The sequence below is a fragment of the Scyliorhinus torazame genome, chromosome 1 (genome assembly GCF_047496885.1).
Source record: "Scyliorhinus torazame isolate Kashiwa2021f chromosome 1, sScyTor2.1, whole genome shotgun sequence".
Lineage (NCBI taxonomy): Eukaryota > Metazoa > Chordata > Chondrichthyes > Carcharhiniformes > Scyliorhinidae > Scyliorhinus > Scyliorhinus torazame.
The window spans coordinates 7,660,003-7,674,805 of record NC_092707.1 but is presented as its reverse complement, the minus strand read 5'-3'; the positions used below and the strand labels follow the sequence as shown (position 1 = coordinate 7,674,805).

At 45.0% G+C, this 14,803-nt stretch overlaps 1 protein-coding gene across 2 annotated transcripts in view; it reads left to right on the top strand.

The window, feature by feature from the left end:
* Nucleotides 1-7,285, top strand: part of LOC140430132 (syntaxin-2-like) — a 110,232-nt gene extending 102,947 nt beyond the window's left edge. For both annotated transcript variants that reach the window (XM_072517683.1, XM_072517651.1), the window contains exon 10: nucleotides 5,591-7,285. In XM_072517683.1, coding sequence (XP_072373784.1) covers nucleotides 5,591-5,609 — 19 coding nt within the window. In that variant the 3' untranslated portion in view covers nucleotides 5,610-7,285. The remainder of the gene's footprint in view (nucleotides 1-5,590) is intronic.
* The last annotated feature ends 7,518 nt before the right edge of the window (nucleotides 7,286-14,803 follow it).

Sequence of the window (14,803 nt, the reverse complement as noted above, 5' to 3'; positions counted from 1 at the left end):
TGTATATAATGGGCCCATTTGGCTTCAAGTATTGCTGGTTTGAAATGTCAAATGTGATCAATATTGCTGCTTTTGCTTCACTATGGAACTCTTGGAATTGAACATGCAAACCCAAATACACCGCATTTCAATATAAAATATTTACAGCAAATAAGTGAAGACATTCAAAGTCTTAACTATTTACACTGCTTGAAGGGTGAGACTGTGGAACTGAAATGAGCACAAACATTATAATAAAGGTGAAGTTGAATGCTTGCTTTGTTCCAGGGTTAGTCAGACGGCTAACCTCTTCCCCCTCCTTTCTCTTATTCTGTCCCATACTGTTTTACCCTTGGCACAGTACTAAGGGAGTGCTGCATTGACACACATGCTGTCTTTTGGGTAAGACATTAAGCCAAGTCTGTCTGCTGGAGTGGACATGAAGGATCCCATGGTGCAGTGGCTCTGGTTATGTTTCTGGAGTAACCCAAATACTGGGACTGATATTCCAGTGAACTTCGGTCCAAATCCCACCATGGCGGTTTGAGAATTTGAATTGGGACTTGTCAAAGCAAACCGGTAGTAAAATAACTGACCAGAACGTTAATCTGGTGTCTGTGGTTAACTCAACGTTATCATTGCACAAAGATGGGTGGCAGGTCAGAAGGTTGGACTGATATTAAAAAAAAAAACAGCAAAGAAGGATTAAAAGAATAGTAAGGGGGGAATTAGAGTATGAGGGAAAGATAGCTCGTAATATAAAGACAGATAGTAAAGAGTTTCTACAGATGTTTTTTAAAGAAAAATGGTAAATGAGCGTTGGAAAGTGAATCTGGGCAGTTAATATATAAAAATAAGGAGATGACAGATGAATTAAACAATTATTTTGCATCGCTCTTCACTATCGAGGATACAAGTAACATCCCAGAAGCAGCTGTAAATCCAGAAATGGAGGAACTCGGGGACAATTCCAATCAGCAGAGAGGTGGTACTGAGCAAATGGTTGCAGCTGCGGGCCGACAAGTCCAGATGGCTTTCATCCTCGGGCCTTTAAAGAATCATAGAATCCCAACAGTGCACGGGGAGGTCATTCGGCCCATCCAGTGCACCAACCCCAGAAAGAGCACCCTATTGAGGCCCTACCCTCACAACCACACCTAACGGACATATCTTTGGACAGTGGGAGGAAACCGGAGCAACTGGAGGAAACCCACGCAGACACGGGGAGAATGTGCAGACTCCATACAGACAGTCACCCGAGGCCGGATTAGAACCCGGGTCCCTGACGCAATGAGGTGTGCCAGTGTGAGGCAGCATTGCTGACCACTGTGCCAGTGTGAGGCAGCATTGCTGACCACTGTGCCAGTGTGAGGCAGCATTGCTGACCACTGTGCCAGTGTGAGGCAGCATTGCTGACCACTGTGCCAGTGTGAGGCAGCATTGCTGACCACTGTGCCAGTGTGAGGCAGCATTGCTGACCACTGTGCCAGTGTGAGGCAGCAATGCTGACCACTGTGCCAGTGTGAGGCAGCATTGCTGACCACTGTGCCAGTGTGAGGCAGCATTGCTGACCACTGTGCCAGTGTGAGGCAGCATTGCTGACCACTGTGCCAGTGTGAGGCAGCATTGCTGACCACTGTGCCAGTGTGAGGCAGCATTGCTGACCACTGTGCCAGTGTGAGGCAGCATTGCTGACCACTGTGCCAGTGTGAGGCAGCAATGCTGACCACTGTGCCAGTGTGAGGCAGCAATGCTGACCACTGCCAGTGTGAGGCAGCATTGCTGACCACTGTGCCAGTGTGAGGCAGCATTGCTGACCACTGTGCCAGTGTGAGGCAGCATTGCTGACTACTGTGCCAGTGTGAGGCAGCATTGCTGACCACTGTGCCAGTGTGAGGCAGCATTGCTGACCACTGTGCCAGTGTGAGGCAGCATTGCTGACCACTGTGCCAGTGTGAGGTAGCATTGCTGACCACTGTGCCAATGGGGGCAGCATTGCTGACCGCTGTGCCGGGGTTGGGGGGGGGGGGGGCGCTGTGCCACCATGCTTAAGTGGCTAATGAGATAGTTGGTTGTTTTCCAAAATTCACTAAATTCCAGGAAGGTTCCATTAAGTTACACAATAACTTATCTAATTCCTTTATTCAAAAGGGGGGGAGACAAAAGAAGGAAACTTAGACCAGTTAGCTTAACATTTTTCACAGGAAACGTTGTTATTAAAGATGTTGCAGCAGGGCATTTAGATAAATTCAAGTTGCTCAGGCAGAGTCAACAAGAGAAATCATTTTTAACCAATTTACTGGAGTTCTTCATCACATGTGCTATGGATAAAGGGGAACTGGTGGATGTACTGTCCTTAGATTTCCAGAAGGCATTTGATAAGATGCTCCGTCAAAGGTTATTGTGGAAAATAAAAGCTCTTGATGTAGGGGTAACATTGGCATGGATGAAGATTGGCGAACTGACGGGAAACAGAGGCTTAAGTGGGTCTTTGTCCGGTTGGCAGGATAAGAACATAAGAACTAGGAGCAGGAGTAGGCCATCTGGCCCCTCGAGCCTGTTCCACCATTCAATGAGATCATGGCTGATCTTTTGTGGACTCAGAACAAAGAACAAAGAAATGTACAGCACAGGAACAGGCCCTTCGGCCCTCCAGGCCCGCGCCGACCATACTGCCCGACTAAACTACAATCTTCTACACTTCCTGGGTCCGTACCCTTCTATTCCCATCCTATTCATATATTTGTCAAGATGCCCCTTAAATGTCCCTATCGTCCCTGCTTCCACTACCTCCTCCGGTAGCGAGTTCCAGGTACTCACTACCCTCTGCGTAAAAAACTTGCCTCGTACATCTACTCTAAACCTTGCCCCTCTCACCTTAAACCTATGCCCCCTAGTAATTGACCCCTCTACCCTGGGGAAAAGCCTCTGACTATCCACTCTGTCTATGCCCCTCATAATTTTGTATACCTCTATCAGGTCGCCCCTCAACCTCCTTCGTTCCAGTGAGAACAAACCGAGTTTATTCAACCGAAATAACACTTTCCGGCCCGAACACCATAACCCTTAATCCCTTTATTCTTCAAAAAACTATTTATCTTTATCTTAAAAACATTTAATGAAGGAGCCTCTACTGCTTCACTGGGCAAGGAATTCCATAGATTCACAACCCTTTGGGTGAAGAAGTTCCTCCTAAACTCAGTCCTAAATCTACTTCCCCTTATTTTGAGACTATGCCCCCAGTTCTGCTTTCACCCGCCAGTGGAAACAACCTGCCCGCATCTATTCTATCTATTCCCTTCATAATTTTATATGTTTCTATAAGATCCCCCCTCATCCTTCTAAATTCCAACGAGTACAGTCCCAGTCTACTCAACCTCTCCTCGTAATCCAACCCCTTCAGCTCTGGGATTAACCTAGTGAATCTCCTCTGCACACCCTCCAGTGCTAGTACGTCCTTTCTCAAGTAAGGAGACCAAAACTGAACACAATACTCCAGGTGTGGCCTCACTAACACCTTATACAATTGCAGCATAACCTCCCTAGTCTTAAACTCCATCCCTCTCGCAATGAAGGACAAAATTCCATTTGCCTTCTTAATCACCTGTTGCACCTGAAAACCAACTTTCTGCGACTCATGCACTAGCACACCCAGGTCTCTCTGCACAGCAGCATGTTTTAATATTTTATCATTTAAATAATAATCCCTTTTGCTGTTATTCCTACCAAAATGGATAACCTCACATTTGTCAACATTGTATTCCATCTGCCAGACCCATTCACTTAGCCTATCCACATCCCTCTGCAGGGAGTGATTTCCACAGGGATCAGTGCTGGGGCCTCGACTGTTTACAATTTATATAAATGACTTTGATGACGGGACTGAAGCTCGGGTTGCTAAATTTACTGACGACACAAAGATAGTTCAGAAAAAGACACAAGGAGGCTACAAAGGAACATAGGTTAAGTAAGTGGGTAAAAATCTGGCAATGGACTATCATGTGGGAAATTGTGAAATTGTCCATTTGGCAGGAAGAATCAAAAAGCATATTATCTAAATGGTGAGAGATTGCAGAGCTCTGAGTTACAGGGGGATCTGCGTGTCCAAGTGCATGAATCACAGGCGGTTAGTATACAGTTACAGCGAGTAATTAAGAAAGCTAATAGAAAGTCGTCATTTATTGTGAGGGGAATTGATTACAGGAGTAGGCAGGTTATGCTTCAGTTGTACAGGACATTGGTGAGACCGCAGCTGGAGTATTGTGTACAGTGTTGGCCTCTTGATTTAGGAAAGCTGTAAATGAGTTAGAAGCAGCTGAGAGATTTTCTCGATTAATACCTGGAAGGGGCGGTTGTCTCGCGAGGAAAGGTTGGAGAGGTTATGTTTGTACCCGCTGGAGTTTAGAAGCGTCAGAGGCGACTTGGTTGAAACATGTCAGGGTGATTGTGCAGAGGACGTTTCCTCTTGTGGGATAATCCAGAACTCGGGATCACGGATTAAAAATGCAGGGTCACTCCCGCGAGGAAAAGAATTGAGGGCTGTGAGACTTTGGAATTCTGTTCCTCCAAAGGTGGTTTGAAGCAGATAATGATTGATGAGCAATCGGGGGGGTGGGCAGGAATGTGGGGCTGTGCTTCCAATCAGATCAGCCATGACCTTATTGAATGGTGGAACAGGCTCGAGGGGAGTGGCTTCCTCCTAATTTGGGTGTGCATGTCGTTACCCACTCTGCTCCTGTATGTGACTCATCATGGTTGATTTGTAAATGCTCTCTGACGTTGCCTAGTTATGGTACTCCATTCCTAACAATAGAAAACAAATAGCGGCTTTACCGTTATTCCCACGTCCCAGGAACAAATTCCCATTCGAAGAGAAGCAAGAATTTCCCCAAGATTCCTGGTCAACATTTTCCCCCCGCAAACTTTATGGGCGGCACGGTAGCACAGTGGTTAGCACAATTGCTTCACAGCTCCAGGGTCCCAGGTTCGATTCCCGGCTTGGGTCACTGTCTGTGTGGAGTCTGCACATCCTCCCCGTGTGTGCGTGGGTTTCCTCCGGGTGCTCCGGTTTCCTCCCACAGTCCAAAGATGTGCAGGTTAGGTGGATTGGCCATGATAAATTGCCCTTGGTGTCCAAAATTGCCCTTAGTGTTGGGTGGGGTTGCTGGGTTATGGGGGTAGGGTGGAGGTGTGGACCTTGCGTAGGCTGCTCTTTCCAAGAGCTGGTGCAGACTCGATGGGCCGAATGGCCTTTTTCTGCATTGTAAATTCTATATATAATTCTACGAAAAGAAAAAAAATCCTATGAAACTATTTTTTTAAATTGTGGCACAGGCTGGTTATTTCTTTTGTCACCTTGCTGTGAACAAATTGGGTGCCCCCCTGGGCTTGTGTAACGACTTCAAAAACAATGGATTCCCTGTAAAATGCTCTGGGTATTTGCTGCATCAATAAAAGTTCATCCCTCATTCAGTCCTCCTTTTAATTTTCACTTCATTTTTATCTATTAATTTTTGATGAGTGGTAATAATTCAGCTGAAACTGTCTCGGGGTTTTAATAAAGCAGAAAAAATTCCAAAATGTGATGCTTTTCCCTTTTTATCTCTTGCAGAAAATGTTCTACATCATGATTTGCGTTGTGGTCCTCTTGGTCATTATTGCGATTATCATAGGAGTAACTGTCCCATCCTAGCGAGCATTCCACCCTGGAACAAAGAGCAGGAAGGGACGTCTTGTCACAGGCCCCGACCGTGGCGGTGCCCAATGGAGCCAATTGTGCTCGCTGAGCCTTACAACATTTACTCTTCAATTTCCAAGTGATGGGATGGTGCAGGTGTAACAAGAACAAACAACAGTTGCTTGTGGAATGCAAAGCATTTACTGCCATTAATTGACCAGTTTGTAAAATACTTGACTTTTTATACCATATGAATGTTTATTTCTTTTTTAAGTTAACCATTTGCTTCGGAGACTGTTTACATAATAAAGATTCTGTTGATTAGTGTTTGATGATCTGCTATCTGCCATGAGAAGAGCAGGAACAATGTCATTTGCATCATCAATGTTGCTGATTAATGTTTAAAAATAATTCACTTTCTCCTCTTTCACCCCCCCCCCCCTCTCCCCACCCCATGGACAACCGGTGTTAACACTCCAGCAGTCAGGATCGTGCTCCACCCCACCCCACCCCACCACCCACACACACCCACACGTGTATTTTACAAGAAACATTATGTTGGGAAAACCAGAATCTAGAGAACGCATTGCCAATAACTGGAAATTAGTCGAGAGTGGCCTGAATGAATAACAGCTCAATGAACGTTTTGTTGTGTCCAGGGTCCACTATTAGAGGTGCTATGTTGTAATATTTTGCCATGTTGGGCCTTGGCCAGCGGTCAAAAGGCACTTCACTCCATGATCTGCATTCACGTCCCGCAATAATAGTTCATGAGTAAGCTGGGAGCTGAGTGTTTTGAGAGTTTAACCTCACAAATAAAACGTGCAATACCTCCTGGATCATTGAGGCTTGCTTGCACTTTTTTTTTTTATAAGTTTTAAAAAAAAGAAAATTGGAAACCTACAACTTGGCAAACTGATTGTACTCTTTAAATCCTGCTCCAGCCATGTTAACGCAGCTTGAAAAAGGTAAAAGCCATTATGACAGACACATTGCACAGTAATAGCTGTCATACGTGTGTTACCAGTAGACTAGGTGAATGTAAGAGTTTGGAAATGTCACTGATTTTTGATGCATCTCTATGCATCCACTCTGCCAAGATGGACACTAAACATTTAGATGCTTTATGCACAGGGTAATGGAGAGCAAACCAGACCGATTTGAGACGTTGAGAATATGTATACTTTTTGTTTTAAAGGAAAAACCCCAATGAGGATTGTTTCTTTTAGCAATCCTGTAAATATGACATTTACTGATTTTTAATCACTTTCTATTGTACCTTATTGTGTAACCTGAACACAGCATTCAATATCAGATTATTGTAGCAATATACTGGAAGTTATTGTCCCTATGCAATATTGCCTTAGATGTTGCACAGGTTATCACTGTTAATGGTCAGTTTTCAAAGTTGTTACGCCTTTTTAAAATATATACATTTTTCAAAAGTTGTGTAATCCCTTTTGAAAAGCAATACCCTTTCTTTCCGGTTGATGTAAAAACACTCAAACCTGAGCATTCTGTATTAGATCCTGTAGATATTTTGGGACTTAAATTAACTTTGTATTGCATTAGTATTTCGGTGTAAATTATGTTTTGTTAAATTTGAGAATAAATAATATCAAAGCCACAGCCTTGGCCTTGTGTAGAAAATGTTTTGTGTGATAGTTACTTCTGGTTGTATGGGGAGAGTGGAGGGGATGGCCTTGTTCTTCTTTCGAGCAGGGAAGGTTAGGGGGGAATTTAACAGAATTAAAATTATGACGGTTTTGATACTCAAGGAGAAACTGTTTCCAGCGGCAAGAGTGTCAGGAACCAGAGGACAGGGATTTCCGATCATTGGCAAAAGACCTAGGAGAAAGATTGAGAGGATTTTTTTTACACAGCAACAGCAGATTCAACAGTAACTCAAAAAGGAATTGGGTAAAGACTTGAAAAGAAGAATCTGGGGCAATGGGGAATAGAACTAATTGAATCACTCATTCAATAACCTGGTACAGATGATGGGCTGAGTGCCCTGTCCATGCTGCAAGATTCTATGAGTTAGCCTGAGGGAAGGGAGTGGAAAATGTTTCTCGGCGCATGTGCTCGGCAAAGAAATCTCCCCTGAGCTTCCTTTCAACAATCAACAATCCCAGTTTAAAATCAACAATCAACAATCCCAGTTTAAAATCAACAATCAACAATCCCAGTTTAAAATCAACAAGCTTGTCCAGAGCATCTTGTTCTGACTGGGGGGAATGAATTGAAAAGTGACAACACAGCAAGGCTGTGATTTAATTGGCTAATAGGCAATAAATTCACTTTAAATTACTGATTATAAATTGCTCTTACTGTAATAAGGAGATGCAATAAAAAAAATGTTTTAAACCAGATTAAAAACTAATTAAATAAAATAGAGATGTGGGAACTAGTGGGCCTATTGTGGTTCCCAGTGACCGCATCTGTAGTGAGTGTTGGTTGCTTGAGAACTCCGGCTCGGAGTTGAGCTGGATTCTGAGATTTGGACGCTGCGTCACATCAGGATGGGGGAGGGGGAGAGGTACCTGAAAACTGTTCCAGGAGGCAGTCACACCCCTTAGAATAACTAACTTAAATTCGGCCAGTGGTCAGGGACAGGAGGGTGCGGCTGCGAGTGAGGCAGGTGGAGGGATCTAGGAGGTAGGGTCGCAGGAACCTCGGCCCTTGTCCTTGTCCAACAGGTTTGAGATTCTTGCTCCCTGTGTGGACGGGAACGGGGACTGCAGGGAAGGTGAGCAAACTTGACCACAGCACTGTGGCACAGGGAGCCGTTCAAGTGGGGGGAGAGAAAAGAACTAGTCGTAATCGGGGGTGGTATAGTTAGGGGCATTGACACTGTTCTCCGTGACCAGGATCGAGAATCCTGAAGGTTGCTTTACCTGGTGCTTGGGTTCAGGATATCTCACCTGGGCTGCAGAGGAACCTGGAGGGTAACGCTCCAGTTGTAGTCGTCCACGTCGGTACCAATGACATAGGTAGAACAAGGACAGAGTTTCTGCTGAGGGAATATGAGTAGCTAGGAGCTAAATGAAAAAGCAGAACAAGAAAAGGTAGTAATCCAGAGATTACTACCTGAGCCACAAGCTAATTGGCGCAGGGTCAATAAGATTAAGGAGGTAAATATGTGGCTCAAAGATTGGTGTGGGAGGAATGGGTTTGACTTCATGGGACATTGGCACCCATACCCCCAGTACGGGGGCAGGATGGAGCTGTTCAATGGGAAGGTTTTCATCTGAATCAAGCCGAGACCAGAGTCTGAGTGAATGGGTAACTAGGGCTGTTGATAGGGGTTTAAACTAAATAAGGATGGGTGGGTTCAGTTGTAAGGGAAATTAGAAAACCCAATTTAAAGGAGGAGGTAAGAATGCAGGTTAGCAACGTGCTGGATGGTTACTAGAAAATAAAAGTGAGGGGACAGAACAAATGAATGTCTTTATGCACCAAGAAATTATAGAAGAGTAGGGAAATCTAACACCAAAACAAATTTAGAAGCTTTGTATCTCAATACAAGAAGCATTCATAACAAACAACAATGAGCTAATGGCGCAAATAGAAACAAAAGGTTATGACTTGGTGGGGATTACTGAAACATGGTTACAGGGAGACCAAGTCTGGGAATTGAATATCCAAGGGTACGCAGTATCTCGGAAAGATAGGGTGAAAGGAAATGGATGGGGTGTAGCCCTGCTGGTGAGGAAAGTGATCAGTGCAGAAATGACAAACATTGGAGATCAAGATGTCGAGTCAGTCTGGGTAGAAATAAAAAACAGCAAAGGGAAATAGTCCTTGGGAGGAGTAATCTTTGGGTCCCAAAACAGTAGTTTTGGGGCACAAAAAGCCAGATGGGCAGCACAGTGGCTAGCACCGTTGCTTCACAACTCCAGGGTCCCAGTTTCGATTCCGGCTCAGATCACTCTCTGTGCGGAGTCTGCACGTTCTCCCCGTGTCTGCGTGGGTTTCCTCCGGGTGCTCCGGTTTCCCCCCACAAATCCCAAAAGACTTGCTGTTAGGTAATTTGGACATTTTGAATTCTCCCTCTGTGTACCCAAACAGGCGCCGGAATGTGGCGACTAGGGAATTTTCACAGTAACTTCAATGCCGGGTTAATGTAAGCCTACTTGTGACAATAAAGATTACTTTATTAAAAAAAAAATACTGAGGGTTTGTAAGAAATGTACAGCAATAATAATGGGTGATTTTATGCACATGGACTGGAGGAATCAAATTGGCAAGGGTATCCTGGAGGGAGAGTTCATTGAATGCATTAGAGATTTGTTTCCTGGAACAATAGGTTTGGAACCAGCCAGGGAGGAGGCTACGCTTGATTTGATATTCCGTATTGCGGAGGAATTAATGACCTCCTGGTTAAGGATCCCCTTAAGGAGTAGTGACCATAGTATGGTAGAATTCCACATTCGGTTTCAGGCGAGAAAAAGTGAGTCCCACACTAGCGTTCTGGAATTAAACAAAGGAAATGACATAGGCTTAAGGACAGACAGATTTGGCCCGTATAGATTGGGCAGGAAGGCTAAAAGGTGGGACAGCTGATGAGCAGTGGCAGTTGTTTAAGGAAATATTCAATTCCTCACAACTAAAATATATCCCAGTGAGGAAGAGGGGTAAATATGGGCAGCACAGTGGTTAGCACTGTTGCTTCACCGCTCCAGGGTCCCAGGTTCAATTCCTGGCTTGGGTCACTGTGGAGTCTGCATGTCCGTTTCTCCCCCCCGCCCCGTGTCTGCGTGGGTTTCCTCCGGGTGCTCCGGTTTCCTACCACAAGCCCCGAAAGACGTGCTGTTAGGTGAATTGGACATTCTGAATTCTCCCTCAGTGTACCCGAACAGGCGCCGGAATGTGGCGACTAGGGGATTTTCACAGTAACTTCATTGCAGCGTTAATGTAAGCCTACTTGTGACTATAAAGATTACTTTAAAAGACATCCATGGCTAAACAAGGAGGTCAAGGACAATATAAAGACAAAAACTGTGGTATACGGTATTGCAAAGGCCAGCGGCAGGTTGGAAGATTGGGAAATTTTCAAACATAAACAAAGGGATACTAAAAATGTAATAAAAAAAAGCTGAGGTAAATTACAAAAGAAAACTAGCACAGAATATCAAAAAGGATGGCAAAAGCTTCTACAGACACACAAGGAGGAGAGTCACCAAGGTGAATGTTGGCCCCCTCGGAAGATGAAACTGATGAGTTAATAGTGGGGAATACAGAAAACAGATGCTAAATCAATACTTTGCCTCAGTTTTCACGGTGGAGGACACTAGTACTATTCCTTTAGGAACAGGCAATTCAAAGGTAATAGAAAGGGTGGAACATGGAACAATCAGTGTCAATAGGGAAATGGTACTCAACAAACTAATGGGGTTGAGGGCAGACAAGTCCCCAGGGCCTGGTGGCCTACATCCTAGGGTGTTAAAGGAAGTGGTATCAGAGATAGTGGATCCATTGGTTATAATATTCCAAAAAATAATCTTTATTAGTGTCACAAGTAGGCTTACATTAATACTGCAATGAAGTTACTGTGAAAATCCCCTCGTCGCCACACTCCAGCGCCTGTTCGGGTACACGGAGGGAGAATTCAGAACGTCCAATTCACCTAACAAGCTCGTCTTTCGGGACTTGTGGGAGGAAACCGGAGCACCCGGAGGAAACCCACGCAGACACGGGGGAGAACGTGCAGACTCCGCACAGACAGTGACCCAAGCCGGGAATCGAACCCAGGTCCCTGGCGCTGTGATGCAACAGTGCTAACCACTGTGCTACCGTGCTGCCCTTGATTACCGGGACACAAGAAAGGTTCTAGAGCATTGGAAAAAAGCTAACGTAATACCCTTATTCAAAAAGGGAGGGAGGCAGTATGTGTGAAATTACAGACCAGTTTAACATCAATTGTTGGAATCAATTATCAAGGATGTAATATCAGGATATTTGGAAAGTCAAAACGCAATCCATCTGAGTCGGCGTGGGTTTTGTGAAGGGCAAATCATGTTTGACCAATTTGCTAGACTTCTTCAAAGATGTATCAAGCAAAGTGGATAATGGGGATGCTGTAGATGTTGTATATCTGGACTTACGGAAGGTGTTTGATAAGGTGCCGCACAGAAGGTTAATACACAAGGTGAGATCACATGGGGTTTGGGGTAATTTATTCGCTCGGATAGAAGACTGGCTGACGGACGGAAGACAGAGTCGGGATAAATGGGCCATTTTCTGGATGGCGCGATGTAACTAGTGGGGTGTCACAGGGTTTGGTCCTCGAGTCCCACCTATTTACAATCTATTAATGACTTGGATACAGAGATCAAAGGTTCTATAGTCAAATTTGCAGATGACACAAAAATAGGTGGGACAGTAAATTGTAAAGAGGAAATAAGAACCTTACAAATGGATATAGATAGGTTAGGAGACTGGGCCAAAATGTGGCAGATGGAGTTTAATGTGGGTAAGTGTGAGTTCATACATTTTGGCCGGAAAATGGAAAGGCAACCTGTTATCTAAATGGGGCGAGACTTCGGGGAGCTCCGATGCAGAGGGACCTGGGTGTCCGTGTGCAGGAGTCACAGAAAACGAGCATGCTGGGGCAGCAGATAATAAGGAAAGCAAATGGAATGTTGGCATTTATAGCTAAAGGAATTGAGGATAAGGAAATGTTGTTGCAACGATACAAGGCATTGGTGAGACCACACCTGGAGTACTGCGCACAGATTTGGTCCCCTTATTTGAGGAGGGATGTAGTGGCATTGGAGGCACCTCAGAGGAGATTCACTAGATTGATTCCAGAGGTGAGGGGTTTGTCGTACGAGGAGAGATTGAACAGTTTAGGTCGATACTCTCTAGAGTTTAGAAGAATGAGGGGAGATCAAATTGAGGTGTCCAAAATGATAAAAGGTATGGTTAAAGTAGACATGGAGTGGATGTTTCCTCTTGTGGGACATTCCAGAACGAGAGGTCATAGTCCCAGGGTAAGAGGGAGCAAATTTAAAACCGAGATGAGGAGAAGCTACTTCTCCCAAAAGGTTGTGAATCTGTGGAATTCGCTACCCCAGAGTGCGGTGGATGCTGGGACAGTGAGTAAATTTAAGGAGGAGTTAGACAGATTTTTAATTGGTAATGGGTTGAAGGGTTATGGAGAACGGGCAGGGCGGTGGAGTTGAGGCCGGGATGAGATCGGCAATGATCCTATTGAGGGGTAGAACGGGCTCGAGGGGCTGAATTGCCGACTCCCGCTCCTAGGTCATGTGTTCTAAGAAATAACACTGACTGATTTCACCCGCCAGCTATGGGTCTGTAGCCCTGTAGATAACAGCACCTCAAGCACAAATCTGGAGTTCATGATCGATAAGGGATTTCTTGATTAATATAGAGATCAGGGCTTATGGGGAAAAGGCAGGAGAATGGGGATGAGGGACATATCAGCCATGATCAAATGGTGGAGCAGTCTCGATGGGCCGAATGGCCTAATTCTGTTCTTGTATCATATGGTCACTGTTCCCGAACTGCTCCCCTACTGAAACGTCGACCACCTGTCCGGGCTCATTCCCCAATACCAGGTCCAGTACAGCCCCTCCCCGAGTTGGACTATCTACATATTGCTTCAAGAAGCCCTCCTGGATACACCTTACAAACTCTGCCCCACCCAAGCCCCTGGCACAAGGTGAGTCCCAGTCAATATAGGGGAAGTTAAAATTTCCCACCACAACAACCCTGTTGCTTTTACATCTTTCCAAAATTTGGTGCAGTCAAAGAAGGCTAGGTGTTGGAATACATCATGTAAATAGTACACGCTATTACCACAGTGTGTCGATGGCGGGGAGAGGAGTTTTGAAGGTGGTGGAAGGGGTGCCATTCAAATGGGCTACTTTGCCCTGGATGGTGTCGAGCTTCTTGAGTGTTGTTGGAGCTGCGCTCATCCAGGCAAGTGGAGAGTATTCCATCTCACTCCTGACTTGTGCCTTGGAGATGGTGGACAGGCTTTGCGGGGGGTCAGGAGGTGAGTTACCCGCTGTAGAATTCCCAGCCTCTGAACTACTCTAGTAGCTCCAGTGCCTCGTGATCCTTTTTGTAATATGGAGACCAGAATAATGCACATTACTCCAAATGCTCGATTTCTGTTTATGGCTCCATTGCCAAATTTTTTGAATCACTTTGTCATTAGAGTAAATGTGCAGACAACGGCAGACTGCTCTTCAAGCCCCCGGTGCCTTGTTCAGCCTCCGCTCTCTGGGACAGTCTCCAGATAATTAATTGGAACCTTACGGTGGTAATATAATGAATAGCAAAGGCTGCCGTTATGCAATATTGCTTTTTTATAAAAATAAATCATGCTAATGAGCAATTAACCCGCGTGGAATGTCTGTCACGCTGGAGCTGAGCCATACACTCAGCGCATTTCGAACTTATTTGCAAGTCAGAAGAGATTCTTACCCATCTGTTTGAGTTGGATTCAGACCCATTTCTCAGCGAGAATCACAGCCTGACCCTGATTTCCTCGTGTCTGTTTTTCAATACAGGGTTTCAATGTTTTTGTTACTTAACAGTTTCCCCTTCCAAGATCAAAACAAATGGCATGATAGAGAAAAAAATGATTTCCTAACGTGGCTGAGTTAAAATCCTGGCTCTTCCTCCTGAACAGCACTATGGGCAACTCTTCACCACCCCGACTGTGGTGGGTCCAGAAAACAGCTCACCATCATCATCTCGAGGGCAATTAAGCATGCTCGTCTGTGACACTCGTCCCAGAACTCATCAGAAACAGTTTTGGCATGAAGCAGCAAGACGCTGCCAACTTTGACACATGCACTAGGATTGTTCATAGAATCTACAGTGCAGAAGGAGGCCATTCGGCCCATCGAGTCTGCACCGGCCCTTACAAAGAGCATCCTATTTAAGCCCACACCTCCACCCTATCTCCGTAACCCAGCAATTCCACCTAAAACTTTTTGGACGCTAAGGGGCAATTGAAATGAAATGAAAAGAAAATGGCTTATTGTCACAAGTAGGCTTCAATGAAGTTACTGTCAAAAGCTCCTAGTCGCCACATTTCGGCACCTGTTCAGGGAGGCTGTTACGGGAATTGAACCGTGCTGCTGGCTTACCTTAGTCTGCTTTCAAAGC